Genomic DNA, 26,202 nt, shown 5'->3' with positions numbered 1-26,202 from the left:
TCATTGTTGAGTTCTTCAGTAGAATTTTAAAGGAAAAATTGCAACGCCCTGTGGTGATAAGGGACGTTTTGTAGCGTTTGGAAGCTCGAGGATTTGAACTCGCGTTTTCCCGCGGGCGAAATAAAAAATCGAGAAGCTTCTCCCCATCGTCCCCTCAAAGACACGTGGCAGAAAAGGTGGGACGGGGGACAGAGGTAGCCGCTGCTTCTGCGCAGGCGCAACACCCGCGAGCGTTTAAATCAGCTGCCCTGCGCTGCCGTGCCTGGCGCGCGGCGGCCGCCGGCCAATGAGACGAGACCGGGGAGGCGTGGCCGGGGTGCTGCCGCCCGCCGGCCGTTCGCGCGCGCTCGGCGGGAAAGGCGCGCGGAATTCAGAGGCGGCGGGCGTTGGGCGCATCGGCTCCGCTCCGAGATGGCGGAGGATTTGGTGAGAGAGCGGCCGGTCTGTGTGTGTCTGTGCCTGTGTCTGTGTCTGTGTGCCTGTACCTGCCTGTCTGGTTTGTTGTGAGCGGCGGTCGGGCTCGTCCGTAGCGCAGAGGAGCGCTCCTGAGGGATGGGATGGGGCCGATCTTCCACTTTCCCCGGAGGAAAGCGAGGCTGGATTTGGGGTTCCACACTCACTCCGGGTCCGGGCTGTTGGCACAGATATTTGTGTGCTGAGGGCTGATCTGTCGGGAGCCCCGTTCCCCTCAGCGCGCGAGTGTTTGCGTCAGATCCCGTTCCCCTCAGGCTGTCTCTGGAGAGCCGACTTCCATGGGCGACTGAGCACATCAAGAGCAGGACACTTGTGCAGGGACGCTAGAAACGTGCTTAAGTTTTACAGTTGGTCATGTGTAGCGCGACACGACCACAATAAGAAATGAACTGTTAAAGGCCCTTTTAGGTCCGTGACGGGAATTTTTAATTTCTTTAATGCGCCAGGTCACTTGCCAGTGCATTATGCCGCGCTCTTCTGCGAGCGGAAGGCGGTTTAAGGTTGAGTGCCGGATGGACTGCGGAGTGTGGTTCCGTATAGTTTCTGAAGTGGTAGCTTTTGGTCAGTTGTTTTGCCGTGTCACTTGTTACTTGCTTCTGCCACTTTAAACCGATGTTAAAAATTTGAAGTGAAATCAATCCATATGGAGTTTTATTTTTGATACCAGAAGTAATATCCAAAGGGGAACCACCAAGTGCAAAGTACTGCCAGTATGGCAAATTTCAGAAAAACGTGCTGAATTCTCTTGTGTTAGGATCACATAATCTCCACACTGCATCTACTCTTTAAATTAGAAATTAGGAAGAAAGAAATTAGAAAGAAGTTGTAGTTGTTATTCAGCTAAACATTTACATTTGTTGAGATGTTTTCCTGTCACATTTGTGAAGAACTGCACTCTGCTTTGCTGTTGAATTTTTGTTGCACTTTCTTCCCATTTTATCTTCTGCAGCCATTGCTGGTTCTCAGGTCAGTGGCTTTGTTTGATTACACAGAGAATGTGCTGCTGCTTGAATTATTACTACTCTAGTTGTGGTAAATGACTGGAGTCCTGTCTGCTGTTTGAATGACTTTGGTTATACTTGGGTTTCAAGTGTATGAAGAGACACTGTAGCATTCTAAGGAAAAACAATGCTGCAATAACTCCCCCTCTCCCACTACTTCAAGATGTCTTGAGAATTCTTGAGCTGCTTACTTGTTTTTCTGTCATCATGCTTAGTAAAAATTGATTTTTATTTCTTTACAGAATGATTTAAAAAAAGACTACAGACCAAGATTCTGCCATGGAGGAGGGTAACTTGCATTTAAACACCTATTCTTAGATTCTGGAAAATTTATGCTGATTTTTATCTGAGAGATAAATGTCAAAACTATGTAATGTAACTTTTTAAACATGATCTTCCCCAAATTTTTTTTATTTCTTAGTGGTAAGAGGAGCACGGTTCCCCTTGTTCTTCCAGGGCAACAAATATCCAAGGGTTTCCTTTGTATTCTTTTCCTGATGCAGCAGATCATGGTGTAGCTGTACATGAGAGGTACCCCTAACTGAGCTCTCTGAGTGGGGAAGCAGTTAATCTATGCAAGCATGTTGCCTTTCAAGGAATACAGAAATGAAGCCCACGCAGAATTCCAGCATATTTGGATCTTGCTGGTAACTGTTAGAGATGAGTTTCAGCATTTGTGGTGCTGCGATGTCCTTTACGTACGTATTAGGAGTCTGTGAAGGTTTTGTTACTGAAATCCATTTTTGGACATGAGTTTCATGAGCTTACCAAATCTAATGAATCAGCTGCTTTCAAAGGTGTATTATGATCAGTATGGGAGTAATATTTCACAACTTTTCTAGTGTTATTTTGGTTTTGATCAACACCATGTAGCTGGTAAATCAGTCATTTCTTCCCTTTTCATTTGTGCTGGTTTGAAAGAATAATCCAATGAGGTGAGCTTAACATGCTTATGGATTGGACACCTCACGCCAGTCCTTGCTGCTGAAACTTTTATCTAAGCACAGAAATAACTTGTTTTACAGGGTGACTCCCTGTATGGAGGGATAGATGTGCAGCAGCACATTTCATTTCTAGGTCTGCTGTGACTGCATCACTATGCAAGCAACATAACTTGAGGTCTGATTTATAAAAATAATACTTATTTCAAGTGAGACTCTAGTCAGCCTAAAGCTCATTTACCTCAGGGCTGTTGCAGTAGTTGCATGCTTTGTTTTATGTAGAGAGAATTCTTCATTCTTATTATAATCTGTGGCAGTGAGTCTTTTTTGTCCTGGTATTCTTACTTAGACAAATTTCTTAGTGGATATCTATGCATGGAAATGGTAGGTAAAATATATATTAAAGTTGGAACTAGGGGAAACAATAACCTAAAATATTAAGAAGTAAAACTTTGCTATTTTAATACTTGGGATAAGAGCATTTGGCATTTTTGATTGAAAATATTTTTTCCCTCTTGTTTCTAGAAATAAGATTGATCTACGCCAAAGTCAAAACTTGGTGAAATTCATACAGGATTGTTTTGAAAGTAAGCTCTTATTTGGTGTTTTGCTTGATTTGCTGATAAAAGAAAAAAGGTAAATTCTTCCTTGTATTATATTTAGTGGTAAGTAGATAGAAATAAAAAATAGGGGTAAAATGGATAAAAATCGTATTTTTCAGGATTTTTAAAAACAGCCCCTTCCCAGCTTTTTAAAACTGCGTCTTAGCTGTCTTATAATCTCTCATGCAGCTGATTGCTTTCTTTTTTGAATTTACATGACCTTAATAAGCCTTAGAACTTGTTAAAATAAATGAAACCTGGGCAATTCCAAGACTCCCATATTTACAGTTTTTTTTTTTTTTTTTTTCTTTTAGGCTATAGCAGAGATGTTGCAATGAACTCTCCAAGTTGCTCAGCCTTTATTTTGAACAATGAGGAGACGACTTCAATGCAGAGCCAAAGGGTAAGTTATGTCAGTGTCATGGTGTAGCACTGGGTACAGGTTCATGTGGGTACAAGTTCAATTCTGTAGCATTTAGTTCTGTATGAGCACTTGTAAAAGTATTTAGGCTATACTTTAATGATCTGTAATAGTTGTTGAAAATATGATTTTTTCCTTAGCTTATTGTGCTCTAATAGTAAATATTCTGGAAGTAGAATTATTTAATAGCTCTTTTTCTTGGGTTTTTACAGTCCAACCTAATTAATGAAAGCTTCTCAGCTTTTTGTCCAGGATAGTTAAATTTCTCAGGCTGAGACAAACTGCCTTATTACTAATGGTGTGAATGGCTGTCTTGGACTCCATTGGAGTTGATTGTGGTCACTTTGCCAGACATGTGGGCACAGTTCCTAGCTATCAGATGGACAGTAAAATTTAAAGGTGATTCGTGTAGAAAAGCAGCTGGTTAACTTCTAATAAATATCTGTACAATAACTTGAAATATCTGTGACTTTGTTGAAGACTGGAAACAAGTTGAAGGCCTTGCTAGTGTGCTGCTTGGGAGGATGATGCCAAGAATCTAGTTTGTATATTTAATTGTAATATTTTGATTTTACGTTTTTTCTTTTAAGCAGTATATTCTATTAATGGTGGGATCTAGAACAGGCGACTTTATAATGGTGTTTGTTTAGTCTGATGTTAGAATAGAATACAATCTCAAAGCAATTCTTGCTGAACCTCTGTCTTAATAAAGATTAATAATTATATACTTTAAACTAATTCATTCTAATGACGATAGTTTACCTCAAGATTAGCAGGACGTCTGTTTAAAACTGCATATAGATTTTTACTGTACACGCTGTTTTATCTGCTGTTTGAAATTTAAAGTTATTTTTAGAAAGTTTTACACAATAGAAGGTTCAAGTGTTTAGGTAAAATAGAAATGTGATTCAAATGAGTATGAATTAATGGAAGGAGATTATATCATGCTCTGTAGAAATGTATTTTCATGTTAAAGAGCTGTTGCTTTATCAAATATTTTACTTCATCTCATCTGTTACCAACTATGACAGCGCAAGCCAGAGTCAGCCAGCTCTGTGAAAAGAACCTGTAAGTCTCCAGATATCTCACCCGTGTCACCGCTAGAACCTGTCAGCAGCAGAGGTTGGTCACACTATTGCTGAATTAACTATTTCTTGGGATTTTGTAAGGTTTTAAATAAAAGAATTAAACCTGTTCTGTATATGTGGCAGGACAAGCTTGTGAATCACACCTGAAGTCTGCAACAGACGATTATGTAGCTACTGCTGAAAAAACAGAGTCTTCTGCATCTAAAAGTGAAGAAAAGAGTACAAAAAAAGGTGTTGAAGCACGGTGCCAGTGTCAGGATGTGCTTTTGTGCTCTAAGGATAATTGTGGGTCTGCTAGATCACCTTCTCCTGTAGTTAAGTAAGTGGAGCTGAGCATGGTTGTGGTGTCGTAGTCTACGTGTGCCCCCCCACTACAGGGTAAATCAAGTTTGGATTGTGAACTCAAAAAATAATTCCAGGCTTTTTAGAAAATTTCCATATCTGGGTTTAGAACAGGTAGAATTATTTTTTATATGTTTTTCTGGTAGTAAATGCAGTACCCAAATGAAAGAAGCCTGTCAGAATAGATTTAAACTCTTTTTTTCTAAGAAAGTGCACCAAAGTATCAGCTTCTTGGATTGTCTAGACTTCTTTGGTGAATCCTATTGAGAGTGTTGACTTTAAAAGTTAACAGGAATTTGTTAAAGCAGAAATGAGATTCTTCTCGCTCTGAATATACAAATATTTTATACAAAGTAAAACAGCTTCAATGGTGATCATTATCTCCTCACTGAAAGATTTGAAGCTGAGTTGCAACAATGGCCAGTGTCTTGGCTGCACTTCTGCTTTCCTATAGGGTAGATCTCTGGGGTAGATCATAAAGATGGATTGACACTGATCCCATTGATGGAATGAAATTGGAAAGGCAGTGCACCTACAGTTCTAGGAAAACTGACCATTTCTGAAGTACATTCTCCTAGGATTAGGAATTTGTCTTTTTGAGCAACCTTTACTTTGATCAAGAGTCACATGCTGACTCCATGTTCCCTGTGGACACTTGCTGGAAAGTACTACTGCTGACCTGTGTTCCAGTAAGTTTCCAAAAGGAAGCTTATTCATAAGAAATGAGGTGCTGTCAACATGAGCATCTGTTCATCCTCAAAACACCTTATTTTGCACTCAGGATTGATAGCAACATGTTTGAATGCTGTTTCTCATTCATAGATTTTGTTTTGATAACTGGAGTACACCAGCTGCAGCAGAGAGCCATGGAGAAGTTAAAAATTTGGAAGGGCCTCAGCCTGGGAGAGATGAGCAGGTTCTTCCTGTGCAAGGAGCAGAACGTGTTACTGCATCATCTGCCCGGACTGAGAAGCCTTTCTCTTCAGCTGTCTTAGCAGCTGTAGCAACAAGAACACTTGGACAGAGGTGTGTTTGGAGGCTTAATATGGAATGTATGATGGATGAACATTCCAAAGAATGTTCTGTACTGTGTCAAGGTCTTGGGAGTTACCACTAGATTTGGAAAACTGAAAGTCAATGCCCCCACCCCCCGAATGATATGAATGTTTTTTTTCCCTCCATTCTTTAGATATTCAACCTCTGTATCATCTCCATCACCTTGTCCGGTGAAACATCAAGATATAGAAATGGAAGATGAATGTGGATTTTTAATTGATGAATCATGTGATGCATCTTCTTCTTGGATTACAATACCCTCTAAGAAGAAAAAATCAAAAAGCGATGGCTCTGCAATTCCCATTTCTAAATCTCAGCCCTCTGAAAAGGAGAAGTCTCAGAATAAGAAAGTCAAGAACACAAAAGTACAGGTTGAAGCACTTACTAAACAGAAACTGGATTATCTGGATGTTGGAACTTTTGACTTGAAAGAAATGTCAGAGTCAGTTCCAATCCCTAATAGTGAAGAAAATGTCCTTACATCTCAAAACCAAAAGAATACTCATACAGGTAAATTATTTAACAGCTCTTAACACCTTTTCTTCCATGTCACATTACTGGATTCTTTTCTGGTGGTTTATAAGGAAATTATAATAAGGTAGGTGATAGACATCAATGGATTTCTTTTTGGTGTTTCAGTTGCACACTTAGTTTTGGATGATACATTTGAGTTTTTTCACCATACCGTTTGCCTTCCTGTTAGGACATTAAGAATTAAAAAAGGCAGTGTTGCCTTTTTTTATGAAGATGCATAGAAGGTAGGTACCCAACAAGCTTTTTTTCTGTGCTTTGAAGAGAAAGGGGGTTGAGTTTTGGGAATTATTTGTGAAGAGTTCTGTAGCACGGAACACTGTAAACTGGAAATGTAACATTTCTGCCCCATTTTTTATAAGGAAATGCTGGAAGTACACCAAGGTTTTAGTTTTGGTTTTTAGGTTTTGTTTTTAGTTTAGTGTTTTAGTTTTTAGTGAAAACCTTATTTTAGCCTGCAGTGATAAAACTGGTTTAGTTATTCCCTTTTGTTTTTCCTTTTCCTTCCCCATTTTGATTCTTTGGTTTGTTTTTATATACTCAGATGTCAACATATATCTTCAAGTTTAATGGGAAAAGGTATTAATCTTCAAATATTTTGTGTATTGACAGGAAAGACTAAAAAGGATGCACTTAGACAAGACTCTCCAAAACAGAAAAAGAACACATTCTGGAGACCACAAGCTGAAGAACTGATGTCGTCACAGTCTAGATTGGAAGCAAAACCATCTGATGAAGAGCAGTGTAATACAAGGATGCTGCCAAGTGAGGATTTGCCTATGCCCTCATCTAGGCATCAGGAAGAGCAGACTGTGTCAGTAAAAAAGTCTCTCAGGGCTTCCAAGAAACTGCAGCTGACTTCTGAAGCTTCTAAGGGTTTAGGTAAGAAGAAACAAACTGCCAAGCAGGAACTTCCAAAAGTTGAAGTAGCTAAGAGAGGGACAAGAAATCCAAGGAAGAAGCCTAGGAAATCTGTCCAGCAAAGAAGTAGTAAAAAGCCTCAGTTACAAAGAGAGGAGAGTTCTGACAGTGAATCTGGTGAAGAAGAGCTTGAAAGAGAGCCTGTAGAATTGAATGATGTGTGCACCACATGTTTGGATCAGAAGTTAGAAACTCCTGTGGTTCAGAAGTTGACTAAGTCTTCAGTTAAGAAGAAACAAACTTCTGAGCAGAAACTTCCAAAAGTTGAAGTAGCTAAGAGAGGGACAGGAAATCCAAGGAAGAAGCCTAGGAAACCTGTCCAGCAAAGAAGTAGTAAAAAGCCTCAGTTACAAGGAGAGGAGAGTTCTGACAGTGAATCTGGTGAAGAAGAGCTTGAAAGAGAGCCTGTAGAATTGAATGATGTGTGCACCACATGTTTGGATCAGAAGTTAGAGACTCCTGTGGTTCAGAAGTTGACTAAGTCTCCAGTTAAGAAGAAACAAACTGCCGAGCAGAAACTTCCAAAAGTCGAAATAGCTAAGAGAGGGACAAGAAATCCAAGGAAGAAGCCTAGGAAATCTGTCCAGCAAAGAAGTAGTAAAAAGCCTCAGTTACAAAGAGAGGAGAGTTCTGACAGTGAATCTGATGAAGAAGAGCTTGAAAGAGAGCCTGTAGAATTTAATGACGTGTGCACCACTTGTTTGGATCAGAAGTTGACTAAGTCTTCAGTTAAAAAGAAACAAGCTGCTAAGCAGGAACTTCCAAAAGTCGAAGTAACTAAGAGAGGGACAGGAAATCCAAAGAAGAAGCCTAGGAAACCTGTCCAGCAAAGAAGTAGTAAAAAGCCTCAGTTACAAAGAGAGGAGAGTTCTGACAGTGAATCTGGTGAAGAAGAGCTTGAAAGAGAGTCTGTAGAATTGAATGATGTGTGCACCACATGTTTGCATGAGAAGTTAGAGACTGCTGTGATTCAGAAGTTGACTAAATCTAAAAAGCCTAGAAATGTATTACACACACTGGAGTCACCTGGTGGTGCAAATAGCAGAACTCCTCTAAAAGCCCTCCAGCATCCCATGGAGAGTGTGAAGAATCCTGAAAAGAAACGATTGTCTGCCGAGTCTTCAGCGAAGATACCCAATAAAATTCCACGTAGAGCCAATAAAGCTATTTCCTCCAGCTCTGAAGATACTGAGTCTCAAACAGCTTTTTACAGCTCTTCTGTACAGGATGTGGCAAGGAAAAGACATGAGTTACCAGATGTGAAAATAAAAAGTAACAAAAGAAAACGTGACAGGCAGCATGGACCACAGTAAGCTTTTTGTGTGATTCCTTACAAGTGTGGTGTATAGCTTTGTAGATAATTAAACACATCTTGTCAACTTATAATCAGTGATGGCCCAGTTGAAGTATGTGATAGTTTGAGGCTGGTTGAATAATAGAGAAGCCAAGCAGTTAAATGAACATTCTTTTCTCAAAGCTGGGTGCCATATTTATTGTCTCCTGCATGAGTAAACTTGTTCTAGTCAGTGTTCTTGTGAGACTTGCATAGCAGATCCAGTGTAACATAACCGCACCACTCACTGAATAACTTCACTGTCAAGTTTGTTCTTTTTAAAAAATAAATTTAGAAAATACAGCATTTAATTCTTCAGCTATATTTATTTTTGTCAATCTAAAGACTAAGTTCAAGTGATCTAAAACCTGGTTTATAATCACGGGTCTTTGCATTGCTTTTTAATTGTTTTTAATGTATTTTTATAATTTTGTTTAGGATGTAAAATTATTGACATACAGGTTCCTTTCATTAAGTTTACTTAACGCCAAATATAATAAGAAAAATTTTTTATTTTCTAGGGATTCCTTTGTAGCTGCGAAGATTTTGAATTGCGAGAGGTAATTTCCTGAATTGTTTGAAAATTATTAGTTTAATCCTACTTCTACCCCACTGAGGCCCCCTGAGTGAGACTGGGCGGATGGTACAGGTACTGTATTCTGTGCCCTGCTGGTGAAACACAGAGTATAACAGAATTGCAGTTTGTGCTTGAGGCCTTTAAATACTGTGCTAATACAGTTAATAAAGTAATGCAGGTTTTCTTCCTATCATGAATAAGGGGTCATAATAAGCTTCTTGCCTTAGGGGATTTCTTTACTTTGAGGCTTGCTTCCACATTAGTTTACTTTTAATTAGTGTACTTTTTGAACAGAAAAACCAGTTCTCCTAGAACTAATGACAGCTGCACTAATAAAATTGATGTCAAGTAGGGTATAGAACTCTTATCTACAATCCAAACTTTGTGCACGTACATAGGCATGTATCTTCCCCTTTCATGAGGTGGGGAATTAATAACAAAAAAAACACGAGTGGCATTCTGTGGATTTATTAAATTCTTATGCAGTCATTCTATTGAAAATGTTGGTGGCTTTAATTCTAACCAAACCTACTGTAGACTGACTTGGACAAATTTGTAGTGTAGGTTTGCTAACCTTGTTAATTGAAATGCATCTTTTGGAGTTGAGGTGGATAACGGCTGAACTTCCCTGGCACAGTAAAAGCAGCAAAGCACAGCCTCAGATGGTGGAAGAAGGAAGGTCAAGAGTACTGATGCTAAGGCTGTAGAAGTTCTCTTAAAAATGGCTTGATTGCTAGAGAATCTCTTTCGGAGTTATATGTGTAAATTGCTGCCATTTTATAGGGGAGATTTCATGACAGGCTACATATTAAAAGCTAGTTTACTGTCCTTTTTTTAGAGTATGCAAAACAACTCTTTAAAGCACTTCTATTATTATGGTGTATGGAAAATTGGTATATATGGTATAAGGTAATGCTACAGATGTGAGGAGAAAGTCTGTTCTGGAATAGAGAAAAAAGAAAAAGTAAAGGAAACCTCTTGAGAGGAGGTGTGAACATTAATTGTCTGCCTGACTAAGTAGAGGAGTAGTTAATGAACTTCTGATCTGTGATTTCTAAGGAGTGGTCATTTGCTTCAGTTTCTAATTGCTATAGACTTGTTCAAAAGCAAAATAAAACCCAGCCCACATGATCTGAAAAATACTTAAATTCGCTATTCTTGGTAGTGCTGTAATGTTGCTTTGACACTTAACATGTTCAAGCATATGTACTATTTTTCCTTTGCAGTGGGCCTGTTCTAGAAGACTCTGATCTATTTACATCCAGCACTGTGTCTTCTCAACAGGATACATTTTCAGGTAATGGTTAAATTTGGTATTTCCTTGCATTTTATGTATAAGCTTTTTATAAACTTTTTATAACAGTTCAGTAATTTATGTTGTATTCAGCTTGTCCAGAGCAAGAAATGCAGATTTTATTGATTGTGGTTACATTTCTATCCAAGTGTTTGGTACAGCATGCCAGCTTTATGTTGTTAGCTTTGGGACAACACAGCCCTCCATGGGTTGCGATCATGCCTACCAGGATAAAGTTTTTCTTTCCAAAATACTTTGAACAAAATTTTCAGGCTCAGTTTGTACCATTTTGATGTGTTGCTCTGTGATGGTCCAGTATGCAGTCACTTTAGGCAAACCTGAGCCAAATTGCAGCATGAATTTGGCATGTTTGCCAAAGAGTACTTAGGTTTGATGTTTGGATTTTTTTTCTTTGCTTTGTTGTGTTAGGGGGGTTTTTTTGGTAGTTGTTTGGTTTGGTTTTGTGTTGGGGGGTTTTTGTGTGGGGTGGGTTATTATTATTTGTTTGGTTTCAGGTTTAAATTTCACTACACTAGTTCCACATGTTGTCATATTGAACTTGAGCCCTGGAGATACAAAGTCTTTTCATTAGTGTTTCAGAGTCAGACATGAATGTTATTAGTCCATGCAATGCTTTCTTCCGATACCTAGTTTTGTATGTTCTGGTAAAAAATTTGTTTGAAAATCAGGTTTGAGTGATATAAATCTGAATTACCTTGCACTTTGATCAATAAAATTATGTGTATAATTTATAATTTGCCTATGTTCACTCTATCAAGAGGGATATGTCTAAGGTGTATTTGCTTGGTTATATAGTTTTCAAGTAATTTTTAAGTTTACCTGTTTAAAACTAATTACAGTTACTGTTTATCTACACTGGATTTCATATTTGTTTCTAGCAAAAGGTGTTAGTGGAAGCACTATCCTTGGAACTTCTATTGTGTTAATTTTGGTTGCTTCTAGTCAGCATATTGAATAAGTCAGGAATAATATATGCCTTTGGGATTTTTGAATGTGTTTTCAGATAGTTCTGAGGAGTTGAATTGCAAATTAAGACGTCTGTTGTCAGATGAAAGAGCAAGGCATAAAATAGGTAAGAGTATTTTAAAATGTAGTGTGTGTAAATGCAAATACATTTTCTACTTGATGTAAACGTTGCTGTAAACATTGCTGAAGGAGAGACAGGCAAACCTTGAAATGAGTTCATCTGTTCATAAGTATTTACAGATAAGTTTTGTTATTTCTTCAAGTATAGCCCTTTTCTTAATTTTAAAGTTATTTTTTAAAACTTTTAGTGTTTCTTTTTTTATTGCTCTATTCAACAATTATCTTTTTAACTGCCACATTTCCATTTTTCATGATACTGTGTTAAGGAAACTTTCAGGTCTGACCATCCAGGAGCCACTCCGGCAGTCACACTCCCACTACCATCACAGACTTTGTCTTAGGATTGAAACCCCTTTACAGTGGGTCGGTCCTGTGCTTGATCATGTGCCCTATTTGATTCTGTACACAGCTAGATGAGGTTTCCTTGCTGGCTTGACCCTGGGTTTCCCATAGCAGACTCTCAGACCTCTGGTTCCTTTAAGTAATTTTATGATGTAGCAACCAAATAGCAGCTTAAACTGGAACAAAGCATGCTCTGGGCTTTTGTACTCTCACATTCTATGTGCTCAACAGTCTAGGGTACTCCTGGTCCTTCCAGCTGAGTCCTTGGTTTCTGCTATGTCCCTGAGTGTCTGGTCACCAGGCTGGGCCAGAAGTCCCTGTTGTTCAAAGGGTCAGCTTCAGTTCATGACCTCTTGCCTGCGGCTCCCATGTGGAGCTCAATCTTCAGCTGGCACTGCAGCTGCATACCCATTCACTGAATGTATTACTGAAAAACTGAGGCAGGACAAACTCTTACTTATCAGTGAGAACAGTAAGAATTTGAATTGGTTTTATGCAGTAAAACTGAGGGTGCAAATAACCTGCCTTCTGTGGTGTGAGTCTGGATAGGATGGAACAATGGTCATGCAGTCAGTTGTAGTCGCATGCTTGTTTGTTTTATGTTGTGGGTGTTTTTATTGGCTTCATTATTATTTTATGCACATTTTTGTTGTCTACTTTCAAAAACTGTTTCAGCAACTGTTTTTCATTTACATTTTTAACATTTTTATATTCTTGATTAATTTGCTCTGAGATCTTAAGGGGCTTTTACTGTTTCTTACAAACACTAAAATACCATATTGTATTCATATATGGCAGCTTACACAACTTGGAAGTTGAGACTTTGTGATTAGTACATCTGAAGATAAATATCTGAGAAATCGTGGAAATGTGTGGAGTTTCTTTTTGCAGAAGTGCTGCCCTTCTGGACTTTGGAAACAGGATTTCAGAATCTGGAAGAGAAGGATGCAGTTTCTCTTACTGTTCCCTTCCCATAACTGAGGCAGAGCCTTTTTATGGTTGTTAGTGAAATTCCCCAGATTCAGGCAGGGTTCTTAGTCTTTGTCAAGAGCTTTGTCTTCACAGATGTAGCATGTTTGCTGTCCTTGAACTCCTAATGTTAGTGGTTCACTAAGATAGATAGAATGAAATCTAATATCAAGTCAGGGTGATGATTGTTTAAGAAGAAGAAGGGTGAAATACTGATGTTTGCAGAGGAAGGCATTCAGCAATATCCTATTTTCTTAAATCATATTTTCTTATCATGATAGCAGTGTGATAAAAATATCAGCTGGGAAGTGCTGACCCTCTTGTGGTACAGAACAAAAGGAAAGAATACTTAATATTTTCTGTCTGAATTTTTCTTTCATACTTAATGCAAATGACTTCATACTTTAAATCAGTTCTGCCTTCCAACACACCCAATGTTCGTCGGACTAAAAGGATACGGCTGAGACCTCTGGAATACTGGAGAGGAGAACGTGTAAATTATACTATGGATCCTTCAGGTATTAGCTCCAAAATACCTATTTGCTTCTTTTGGATAGAACAGAAAAGAAATCTGTGAGTTGATCTTGTGCTGTGCATGCTTTGAGATGCTTACTATTGGGTAACTTTTTAAAAAAAGATTATTTGTGGTCTCCAGTTACTTAGTCATCTCTCCATGCAGTTTTCTTCTCTTCTGACACTCCTGTGTCAGTCGAAAATAATATCAGCAGAGCATGTTAAATACTTTTGCCTTCACTATTGAGGGAAGAACAGAAGAGTTTTTCTGTACTACTGGGTTTTTTATGTCAGAGATTTTTGTATCATACTGGAAAAGAGACAGTCTACTGTGTCATTCATTGGAGCATTTCTTCTTGTGTGAGAATTGTTTCTCAGAGCAGATACTATAACATTTTATAGTCTCAGTGTTAAATACCCTAAGAGATAAAATAGATCTTGTTCTCAGGAATTTTTTTACTGATAATTCAGCTTAGTTTAGTCCTTTCCTAATTAATTAGTCCAGTCAAAAATAGTATTTTTTTTTTGTGTGTCCCTAAAAGTGGTGTTTTGTCTTAAAAATTATTTTCATGTCATGGCTTTCTGAAATGTTCTTTGACTGGAATTTGATCAAATCATTTTTCAAAGTGTCTCAACTTGCATTGCACTCCAAAGTACTTAATGTTGAAAAGCTTTTTTGTTTGTATTGGCTTTCTAAAGCCATCTGAAAAATTCAGCATCAAGGAAATGTATTCTCAATTGAAAGACTGTTTGGTTGTGCAAGTTTGCATTCTTTTAAATTTACTATAAGTTAGTGGACTTCGTTTAACTTCCTTTTGTTTTAGGAGGGCTTGTGGTTAGTGGAGTAGTGCATCCAGAAACAGAATGTCTCACGAAGAGTAAAGAGAGGAAGAAGGATCATCCCAAGGAGAAAACAGATAAAAGTAGGAACACAGACTTTTTTCCTTTGGATGCTTATAAAAGTCTCTTCAATCAAATGCTCTACTGCTCTAAGATTTTCCTCCCATAAACACTCAATTCTCTCTCTGAATGAAAATAATTTTGTATCATAATTTATTAATATGATCTGATGAGGAAAAACGTGCTCCTACTGGATATATAGCAATGCTGTACATGTTTGTTGTCAATTCACTTCTCACTGTAAGAAAGGGAGAAATGCTGGACATACCCAGAAGTGTTGTTTCTTTAAAGCAGGGGCTGAAGAAACTAAACTGTACTTATTTTGTGTTCAGATAAGGATGCTAGTGTGCACAGTTGAGGTATAAAAACTTGTAGCCATTTTGCTGATACCTGTAATAACACACCTAAAAAGGCAGCGGAGAGTGTTAGTAGGGCTTCATGCTGTTGTAGTTTCAGTACAAAACCACAACATGGTAGGTGAAGAGAGCTTTAAGATCAGTGCATAAAATGGTTAAAAGTGGGCAATAAATCTGTGTTTTAACAAGCAGAGACTGTCTGGCCAGTAGATAATAAATATGTAAGCAGTGTTCAGAAAAGAGGATCAAAGTCCAAAAGCCAAATTATTTTTGCTGTGCTCTCTGGAATTTGTTTTAATACTGAAGAGCCTTTCTTTATGGGGAATATCTAGAGCCTTTGTTTGAAGCTGAAACATTTCTCTGTGAAGTTATAGAACTAATAAAATAAATGCTAACAAAGACGGAAAATGCCGTATGGTTCTAGCACTAAACTAATCAGGACTGACATGATCTTCAGAGAAATAAGGAAGAAAGCAATCACTGTTGTACTAATTTCTGATTTTACATATGTTTCATGTAAGTTTTATTCCTTACCTCTAAAAGAAAGTGGAAGGACTAGAGAAGGTTTAGGGAAAGCTCATCAAAAACCTAGTAGGACTTCTATAGTGAAGACTTCTCAGCCCTGAAGATAATGCTATGGTGGGAATGCTATGGCCTCTAAGGAAGAGGTGTGAAAACACCTCTGATATCATGAGTGACGTGGAGATGGGAAATTGAAGTAAATTGTTGGGGTTTTTCCGCTTGTTTTTTTTTAAACGCAAGAACTAGAAGGTGTGGAAGGAAGACAGTGCGAGCTGGGTTATTCAGCAAAATAAGATGGTCATTCTCACTGTGTTCTTCTTGCCCAGAATATCGTGCATAAAAATATTTATGTAGTTTCAAGGCAAGAATCAGATATACTAACAGGAGACTTAACAGAAGAGTTAATAGCTCTAAATAAACAGCTCCAGGTTAGAGGTGGAAAGTGTCTATTTATGTGTCAGTATATTATTATGGCATTTTGGGGAATGGAAGGAATTCCTGCTTTGGGCAACTGATGGGAGACAGGACCCTGGTCTACATCAATATTTGATCAAAGTACAGTTTAGATTGTAATTTAAATCATTTGCAGTCCATGTGAACCAGAACTGGTGGTGACTGTTCATACTGTAGCTTACAAGAACTATTGGTTGCTTCAATTGCCTTTGAACTGTTTTCCAGAAGTGATTGATTTCCTCTGTAACATTCATCCTCAGAGATGGTCTTTCACTCACATCCTTGAGTCTTAGTGATGCAAGTAAGGCCTGTCAGCCAAGTAAAATTTCTAGCACAAATTCTTAAATGTTATTGATACAATAAAGATTCTGGTTTTATAGCTGTAGTTATACCTGTTGATACTTCTTTTTACACAGAGATTGTTATGTTGGAACAAAGCTGTTTGAACACAGTAACTTTCTTCCTCCCTGATTGTCTTGCTGTACGACTATTTAAGCTGCCATGTGTGCCTACAAAGTGCTATAGCTTGCCTTTCGCATGTTTCTTCTGTCTGTGTTTTAAAGAAATTCCTTGTGCACTGTAGAGATAAAATTGTCTCCTTAAAAGAATTCTGTGAGAGGCTTTGGGATGTTTATTGTGCCATGAAAATTCTAAAGCATCTCTCTCCTATTTAAAAAGCATAGTGTTGTCATCAATTTTTAGGATATTTGTTTCTCTGCAAAAATCCTTTTTATTAGAGCAATAGTTCTCAGAATTGCAACTTTCAGTGAGATTCCTGTAATGCTATTTCTTGAGAAAATGAAAATTGGACATGTGCTTGCTTATCTTTTGAACGCTTTCTCTCTTAAGTCTCCTGATGCCTATCAACAATAACTTGAGCAAAAACAATTGTTTTTCACACTTCATAATGTATTTCATATTCTCTCAGCATCTGTTGGTAGAAAAACACTTCTCTCAAAATAGAATTTTGAATAAATGCTGTTGTTAATAGCATAGGATAAATACTTGGCATTTCCCTAGGAAATTCCTTAGAATTTAGAGAGTGTTCATCTATTACACACATCTATTACAGAAATTATTTCAATGAAAGAGACATTTTCAAAGAATTGTTTTGGACGGTTTCAAAGTATTCAGCCTATTTAGTCACTTATTAAAGGAAATTTAAGCACTTCATGTGTGACGTTAGAATTGTGGAAAAGTTGTGGCTGAATGATTAACCTTTTAAAATCTATCTATATTGACTACTTTTCTGGTTTTGTTTTGGTTTCTTTCTGTCCTTAGATGGAAGAGAGATACCTGCAAGTTTAGCTGATGTGTCTAAGCCAACCATTGTACTTGATCCAGTAACAAAGAAGGAAATCCTTCTAGGTGAGTTGAATGGATGTGACCAAGGGATTTCCTGAATTATGTAGACTTATAAGAAAAAAAAAAAATTAATGCCACATTGGGCATTAAAAGGTGAGGTTTTGAAATATTCATTGCTCTTCTGGAGAAAGTTCTGAGGGAGACACAATAAGTGTCCTGATTTTTCAGCTAAATATTAAGTCTAGATTTTGGAATTGTTGCATTGAAAGTATGTGTTGCCCTAGCATGTAACAAGACTAATTATGTGGTAGCATTAATGTTAATCTCCTGGACATTTTTTGTAGATTGTATAAGCCCTGCAAACTGTGTTGCTTGCCACCGAAGTGACGAAGCAGCAGAAATATACAAAAGTTTGAGTACATCTCGTTTTGCAACTGGTGTATTGATTCTGAAGCCATTAAAAGTAAAAGGGCGTCAATATGCCTACGGAAGTACAATAGTAAGTGTGCTTTTTAAACTTTTTATAAAATGGGCTTGTTAAACAGAAAATCTGTTGGGGTGGTTGGAAATAACATATGAAGTTGAGAGGTCCCCCCCACCTGCCAAAACAAATAAACATTAATGAAATGTTTGCTGAAGGTACTTTGCATTCACATTGCTTTGCTTTGTATTAAATTTGTATGTCCATGTGCTCCTACTTCTGGATCTTGCTGGCAAGATAGAATTAGTAGAAAGATAAAACTGAACCCCATCCTCTTTTGAGTTGTGCATCTTATATTTTTCATCAGTATGGGGAAAAAAGTATTGCAGCTCTGCTGACTGATTTGGGTTTTTATCTTTGTTATGTGTATCCGAGTGTTTCTTGGATATCTTTCTTAAATGTTGCTAACCTTCGAACCCTTTGGTTTCCATTAAGACTTTCCATATTCTCCGTGGCGAAGTTATTGTAACAATACATAAGACATCATATTACCTGTCTTCAGGAGACTCTTTCTATGTTCCATCAGGTGAGTGCATGTGTCTGAAATCCATTTGTTGGGAGGTGCAGGAGACTAAATTAGCATGCTAGGAATCAAAACCAAACAGAATGATTGAATAGAGAATGGGTCAGTACAGGTTGATGAAGAATGGAATGTGACAAAATACTGGACATGCGTTGATGATCTGATGGTTGAATGCAGGGATACACATACTGCTTGTTTATATGAGTTGGCCTCAAAGTTTTAATGACACTACCAAGTTCTAAGAGTAAATTTGTCTTGGTATTCTGGTTCTGTCACTATCTGTAATGTTGAGGAAACATCACAGCGTAATGTTACTAGTAATTAATATAATTATTTCTGTCACCACATGCTTGCAGCTTTTTTTCCTATATAAAGTTATGAAAATCCATTTGGATCAGTTTGCCATATTTTGTGCTTGTGTATAGAAGGTTCAAACTGTCTTGTTGAATGTTATAACTTCATATGTTTTCTTGAGAATTTAAAGACCTGATTTTGTCCTTCTGATATAGAAGTGGCATAAATTCCATATGGGAGACTGTTCATCAGTGAGTTAAGACACTAGTCTGGAGATTTCATAGTAGTGTTAAAGCATGCTGTTCATGAAGCTGTAGAGGGCTTTTGTACAGCTTTCCTGTGAACAGGCTTATTTTTAGAAAATGAGGGATTAGCCCTTTTTCTCCCTGTTAACTTTTCAGCACAGTGTCCTGACTGAGCAGTTGTTGCTCAGTTAATACTTGGTGCTTTGAAGCTGTTTTTGGATATTTCAATCTTATAAGTCTAGTGGATGTGCAGAGACAGTTTTGTCACTTGCTTTTTGGGAAAGCAGATTATATAAGATGCTGAGAGTTTTGTATGACCATAAAGATGCACACTTCATTCTTCCCTGCTTCCTGATGGCCGGTCTCAGTATGACTGGAGGGGCAGTGCAGTGTTTGTGGCAGGTGATTCATTGTGTCATTGTAGGTGAGAGTGAGGATGTTGTTCATTCCCAGTGTTCAGGGCCTCCTATTAGATAATTCTATTTTGTGGTCATGTTAGTGTGCAAATATCAAGTGAAGATCTGCAGATAAGTTTCCATGTGCAGTTTTTATTGATAGTTTCTGTAGGAATAAATTAAAGTAAATTCAGTCACCTTAAAGATTCATTGTGGGTTTTGAGAGCTGAGAGCTCATGCCTGTTACATTCTTCTCAGTAAAAGTCTTCTAAGCAAAGATCAAAGTAAATGACACTAGCTGTATTCCTTATCATCTCTTTGAAATGCACTGATCTGCCTGTAAGAGTAGCATCCTAGATTAAGAGCTAATATTCCTTCTGATTAATATGTATAAAATAAAACTATACTTGACTGTAGACAGGAGAGAACTTCAAAAATTGCCAGTGGCTCCTAAGGAAAACTTACTCTGTTTTTCTTCGTAGGAAATGAATATGACATATGTAATCTTCTGAATGAACCAAGTGTTTTTCTCTTCACACAACTCAAAGAGAAATGAAGAACTTTCTGCCAAGAAGTTTACTTAAATATTTAGCAAATTTTTGTATGTTCTGAAGTTTTTTTGCATACAAAAAATGTTTGAGCAGGCCCACCCTAAGGTTACAAATAACTGCATATCAGCTGAAATCAACGTAAGAGTTGAGGAAAAAACCCAGAAGAATGTTGGTAGTTTGCTGTCAAACTGAAATAACAAAATGAAGGGTATTTGTTTTCATCTGTTACTGTTTTTAGGCCGTTGATAGAACTCAACGAGGTAAGTTTGAAATGTGTGGGTTTATTTGTTGTTCCAAATTGTATGTAATCTCCATAAAGGTGCTTAGCACTTGAACAAACGCTGGCATCTTCAGATAATATCTGATAAGTTGTCATAAGGACTACCTGGCACAACCTGCCTAGAGTAATCACTGGTTAAATTACAAACCTGCTGTTTGCATTCCAGTAATTGTTGTCTAGGAGATGGGCCGCTGTAAGGCTGCTGTGCTGGGGGTTCAGCTGTTGCAGATGATATACATAGCGTTTGTCTCCTAAGTTCTTCAAGTTTCCTTCTGGCTGAAGATAAGGTTAAACTACAGCTATTCTCCATATGCTTCTTTCTCTCTCTGGTCTTTGCTATTCTTGAAGAGAAGGAGAAATGGAAAGTTGAATTGGAATTATGAACTTCTAAGGACTTGAGAATTGAGTAGTAACTTTGTAACCAGTCTTGACCATGATCTTTATGCTAAATATGGAGTATACATTAAAGGAGGAAAGAGGAGTTGGCTTTCAGTTGTCAGCTAACTTCCTGTGTCTGTGAAAGGGCTTAGACACCAAGATTACCATGCCTTTGTGAAATATCATTTAGATTTAGGAATTTAAACGAATAGTCAAATACTGCTGTTCTCTTTCAAGCAGTAGTTCTTACGGTTAGTACAGTGGAAGTACTTCATAGAAGTTGTGTGCCCTCTTTTCATTCACGGCAGAAAGTTCTTTTTTTTCCTCCCCCTCAACTTTTGTAAGCAGTTTAAAAGTTAAAAAAAGAAAAAAATCATTTAGTTACTAGATATAAACTTGATGTTGGCAGCTTTTCTAAATTTTGGCCTTGGGTTGGTCTCTTCAAAGTTAGCAAGATTCAAATAATGTCCTTCCTGTGCTGGAGCCATACCAGCTACCAGATGAGCACATTTGTTGTCTCACTGCTTGAGGGAATCCCACCCACTAAAATGTTTAGTTTTTAAGTCTTTGAACTCCTTAGGCCTACAGAGATGTGGAACTTTGCCACTTGGAAAAAAGCACAGGTCTAGGATTAAAACCAAAGACTGCTTCTAACCCAAGCAGGTCTCCCAGCAGTCAGGCCATGGATGAGATGGTCTCTGATCTCAGCAGCAAATTGGTTCCAGTTGAAAATCAGAACAGAAAACATTTCAGGGGGTTCTGAACAAAAATACCCTGCACATTCTTTTCCATGTTACCTGTCTGCAGATTGGGTAGCAGAAGGATGGATTCTTAAGGGGTTAGTGTAGGGACTTTATGCGGATGGACTACAGGACTCATCCTAAAGGAGAGTGTGGGTGAATGCTGTGGCAGAGCTCAGCAGGCTGCTGCTTGCCAGGGATGTGTTTTCATTTGGTGGGCTAGGTTGAGAAGTGATGACATTGCCCATGTCATATCAGGCACTGATGTGTTTTTGCCCATTGCAACTTGGCAGCAAGGTCGTGAGGCAGTTTTCTTTTGAGTCAAGAGAACTAAGTCTTTCAGGATGCTTTCTTAAGGAGATTTATGTGTGCAGACTTTTTCCTGACACAGGCTGGAAAGTGTAGATGTTCAAGTGCAGGTTTCAGGTCAGCATACTTGTTTGTGTTTTCCTAATTCTGTGGCTGGGAGTATCAGAAGAACAGGGCAGATTTAGTAAAATATTTCATTTTTTAGGTTGAATAGTTTTGTTGCTCTCTGGCTGGTTGATTTCTTGACAGAAATGTCCTGTGTAGTTTGCAGAGAACATTCTGCAGCTGGGCTATATCTGAATATGTTTGTGATTGACCTTTTTTTTTTTGTTGTTTTTGGTTTTGTTTTTTTTTTTTTAAGAAGCATTATCAGGTTTGCCAAGGGATGTTCTCTGGAATATTGCTCTGGTTTAGCCACAATTCTATTATTTGTCAGTAGATGGGGCTTCAAGCACAGCCCTTAGTCTTTTGCTGGCCTCTGTGCTCATTAGGGTCTCGTTTTTGAAAGGCAGGAAGAAAAGTCTGTTACAGGTGAAGATAAATTCAGTTGAATTATTTTGCAAGGAGATATAAATCAGTTGCACTTCACAGTAGGACTTAACTACTGAACGCTGCTAAGTTCCTTCAGTTACATAGACATTGCACTTGTTGCAGACACTTGCACAAAATTGTTCTTTAAAACATTAGTGCACTGCAGGACCTGGGTTGTTCACTGTTAGTCTGGATTGCATTGCATATGTTTTTCTTCCACTTGGCACTTGTTAGAAATTTGCTGCTGTGTCATTAGCCTAAGTGCAGAGGAGAAGCAGGAGAATGTTCTGAGTGCCAGGACTCCTATGGCTGCTGAGTTGGGCAGTGTGTCAGTCAATAATCTGTTGTTAGTCAGAAGCAGCAGCTGATGTTTCACCTCTGCCTGGTCTTGTTTTGGTTCCTGCTTCCTACATTTTTGTATACAGCAGGTCAAATAGGATGTTGCAAGGAAATAAACCTTTTCTGAAATGTGACAAGTTAGTGTTTTTCCTGCGTATGTGTGATTCTTTTTGCCAGCCTCTTTTTCGCTCTGCTCAATAATCTCACTTCCCCTGGCTACTGTGGTTTAGCCAGGTGGTTGTGGAGCTAGGCTGAAGTTGGTTAACCAGTGTTACCTGTTGTAAAGTTGGAATATTTGTCTTGAAAGAGACACGGCCTTTTCTGTTGTCTTTGACATACACTTACTGTTTGTGGAAGATACACACTGATATCCTAGTGGATATCCCTGTTTCAGTGTTTTAATTAATTGCTTTTTATCAACAGTAATTGAGAGAGCTGGAAACAAAAGCCAAGTAACGTATTTCAGTTTAACATGAATAGGTTAATTTGTTCTATAGCAGGTACAATGGTAGTATCCAGGGACTTGTTTTAAGAGGCTTAACTGAGAAGTTAGAGTTTTGAAGGCTTTGTCTTCCTTCAAAAAATTACAGGTTAGGAAGTTCTTTTGCAAATCTATCTTTTTGTAATTTCATTTGGTTAGAAAGCTGTTCCTGTTTTACTAAACAAAGCTTTTTGAAGCTTAAATTAGCAGAAGAATGATTGCAGAACAGTTAGATATGTGTGCACATCCATATTTGTACAACTCTGTAAACATAAAGTAGAAGATTGGGAGCTGAGTAATTACAGACAAAATAAACAGGACCAGTGAAACAAACTGATGCTCAGATACAGCTCCTTTTTTTCAAGTGCACAACTAAATTGGTCATCTGCAGATGATTTAAAATTAACATTTGGGGAATGCAATAAACCTAAAAAACTATTTCCTCATTTCATAACAGCTTAAAAGGCATTTCAGCATGAAGGCATATTTCTTGTATATCTACTGCTGTATGGACTCTGCATGATGTCTTTTGTAATCAGGATTTACTTTAAGTGATGATTGATTGCAGGTGATATATCTAACTGAAGAGCATGAACCATGCCTCTTAATTTCAGCTGTTGCATCTGAACATCTTAGTTTTTGCAAGCTAGTACATTTCTTTGGCTGTTACTTCACAGATGTTCACAAATACAGTCAGAACAGATCTCAAAGGCAAACCTTTTGGGTTGCATGGATGAGCTTCAGTTAGGCTTTGACAACCAAAGTGAGTCCTATAGTCCAGTTCTAAGATGAAAACATGGTAGATCATCAGTCAGAACAGTAGGCTGCAGATTATTAGGAAACAAATATGTTACAAGGTTTGCCTGCAGAGCTGCTCTGTGTTTTTGAACCGCTCATGAAGTTCCTGTTCTGATCTGCTTTATTTGAGCTTCTGTGTCCAAGTAAAGGTACAACACAAAAGTTTGTAAAACCACAGGTACTTTGCACTCCTTCTGCAGTCCTGTTTGGAGCACAAGAGCAGCAATGATTGTAATAAGGAGCTGAAGGGCCAAAGTGTTTACTTTGTCGTTTATTAAATGGTTATGATTACTGTTAGCATGCAATTGTTCATTTAGCTTAATAAAAGTTTTCACTGTTCAAAGATGTTTGCAAAGATGCCTTTTTTTTCTGTGTTTTTAATAGCAGTATCTGAAATGAGAATTGATCAAGATCAATGGTAAGAAGATGCATGGTAATGATGTGAGGATGTCTTCTGGATTCAACATGTGATAAAGAGGGAGGGGAAAGGAGTGATATGAGAGGTGTAAACATACTGAAGAGCTCTATGTTGTGCTCAAAGATGTTACAGACTGACTAGTCTGGGTTATGTAAAGCATTTTCAATGAAACTCAATAACTTTGAAAAGATTGATATGAGAAAGGTTTACTGGTGTTGGTTCCACAAGGACATGCTGTCTCTGATGGTAACTCACATTCCTGGGATTCTAGTAGTGATCTGATCACTTGCATTTTAAGAGCATTATGTCATCTAAAACTACAGGGCTCAGCTAATGATCATGATGTATAATCCACTGAAGAAGAGGCCTGAATTTAATAAATTTAACCTTTTCTTAATGTTAGCAACACTTTCATGTTGTAGTACAATGGTGGTAATTACAAGAATTGAAAGTTAATTACAAAAAAGCTTTTTCAACCAGTATCTGAACTTGAAATTTTATTGCTGACAAAGTGGAGACTCCCCTAGGATGCAGTAGCCTATACACTGAAGAAACTGAGCACTTCTATATTTCGGTTAGTGCCAAGTGAGCTCTGAGGCTAATTAATCAAAACAAATTCACAATTAAGCCCAGGAAGGAAGACTAATTAAATTGACAGTTAAGAAAAGTGCTGAAGAAGGGAAAGCAACCTTAAGGGGTAAGTATGAGACTCCCAATACTGGCCCATGAAGGACAATTAAGTGATAATTGCAGGGGCCTTTTTGCATCCAGCAAATGCTGTCTGCCTTTTATTACGGCTGATTTTCTTAGTAGGAGCAGACATTTGCTTGATGAGCAACCAAGCTTTACTGCATACTCTTAAGGTAATTCACAGGAAAGCAGAGAGATTGCTACAGCTATAAATTAGAACACAGCTCCCAGACTTGAACCGTATTTTAGATAGTAGAAAAGCCCCCCACTGTGTTTTAAAGACAAACTAACTTAAAATGTTTGCTTTATTTCCCTTTTCATTTTGTGGCATATTGAGTCCATGTTAGCATCCTGTTTAACCTTTCAAACAAATTACACTAAGTGAACTATCAGAATTTAGAATAGCTTCATTTTGTTCAATTGCTCACCCAACTGAAGTTCACAGAATCATTACCTTGTCATGCAATAGCTTCTGCTGCTTATGTCCTTACATTGAGTTTGTATGGCCATGATTTGATAGTGATGGGGAGCAGTTACTGGGATGCCTTCTGTGAGAAGCCAGTAGCTGCCTCCCTGTGACAGAGCCAATGCCAAACAGCTCCTGTGCCAATGTGCCACTGGCCAAGGCTCCGCCCACCAAAGGTGGTGGTAATGACTTCGTTGTAATATTTAAGAATGAAAAAATGTTACTGTGCAGAAGTAATTATTCCCAGAGACAAGATGAGTGAGGATGTGTGAGAGAAGCGGCCCTGCCCAAACCCAGGCCAGTGCAGAAGGAGCAGGGACTAGGTCCTCCAGGCACTGGAGCTGAGATTCCCCTGCAGCCTGTGATGGTAATGAGTGAATGATATCTCCCTGTCCTCTTCTCAACCAGGAACTTTTCCTTATATTTCCTCTTTTACTCTCCTGTACAGCTGAGCAAGGAGAGTGATAGAGCGGCTTTGGTGGCCTCCTGGCATCCAGCCAGGGTAAGCCCATGGCCCTGCACTCATGCTGCGTGATATATTGTGGGTTTTGTTGGAAAAAAAAGGAGGAACCTACAACACTACTGTTTTTAAAGGAGGAACCTACAACACTACTGTTTTTACTGAAAATACTTTAAGTTTTCTTCTGAAGAACTTTTTAAGTTAGCAAATGTAAGGAAGATTAATCCACAAATGCCAGAGGTTTATGTCCAAAAAGGAAACAGAGGAGTCCTTTTGCTTTATTCGAATAAAGGGAGAGGCCATGGGGCATTCCCCTGGGATCTCTTGGATTTTTGGAGGACGCAGCCTCCTTTTTATCCTAATTTCCCGGCTGCTTTTCCCTCTCTCTTTCCCCATTGGCTGAGGTACTCGAGAGGCACAGACTTCCCAGAATGCCTGACACCTGACATTCCCCTCTAATGTATAACCCTTCCTTTAATTTTTAATTCTTGTAGAATTCTTAGTTCTGCCCCCCCCCCCCGTTGCTTCTTTCATCTTCTGTTACCCAGTTTTATTTACCAGAAAACCTATAGTTTGTTTGTAAAGGCAAATCTCGTTTTCCGTTCATCAATCAGTGTAATCCCTCCCATTGTTTCTTTTATCTCTAGGTGCTAACTTTTTCTACCAACAGCTCTACAACTTATTTGTAAAGACAAATGTAACATTCCTCTCAATCTCTCCTTTTTATTTTTAGTAATTGTCTTTACAAACTTTGGCTGTCATTGTCTTAAGTTTT

General features: G+C 38.2%; 1 protein-coding gene across 1 annotated transcript; it reads left to right on the top strand.

Annotated features, from left to right (window-relative positions):
• Window positions 1-307: 307 nt before the first annotated feature.
• CENPC (centromere protein C) lies at window positions 308-19,675 on the top strand. The gene is made up of 19 exons (XM_079307174.1): window positions 308-426; window positions 1,718-1,764; window positions 2,942-3,003; window positions 3,333-3,421; window positions 4,471-4,561; window positions 4,651-4,846; window positions 5,692-5,895; window positions 6,059-6,435; window positions 7,069-7,574; window positions 8,343-8,686; window positions 9,232-9,270; window positions 10,514-10,584; window positions 11,600-11,674; window positions 13,413-13,517; window positions 14,337-14,435; window positions 17,025-17,111; window positions 17,393-17,547; window positions 17,965-18,055; window positions 19,469-19,675. Exons 1-19 carry the CDS (start codon window positions 412-414, stop codon window positions 19,540-19,542), a joined length of 2,727 nt encoding a protein of 908 aa, XP_079163300.1. The 5' UTR covers window positions 308-411; the 3' UTR covers window positions 19,543-19,675.
• Window positions 19,676-26,202: the final 6,527 nt, after the last annotated feature.

This window comes from Erithacus rubecula (genome assembly GCF_903797595.1).
Source record: "Erithacus rubecula genome assembly, chromosome: 5".
NCBI lineage: Eukaryota > Metazoa > Chordata > Aves > Passeriformes > Muscicapidae > Erithacus > Erithacus rubecula.
This window is presented reverse-complemented; position numbering and strand designations above follow the sequence as displayed.

Bases quoted from the DNA above. Each gene is read 5' to 3' on its own strand.
- CENPC (XM_079307174.1), top strand. The intron at 5,896-6,058 runs GTGTGTTTGGAG...TCCATTCTTTAG, and splicing joins ACAAGAACACTTGGACAGAG to ATATTCAACCTCTGTATCAT. The intron at 9,271-10,513 runs GTAATTTCCTGA...TTTCCTTTGCAG, and splicing joins AAGATTTTGAATTGCGAGAG to TGGGCCTGTTCTAGAAGACT.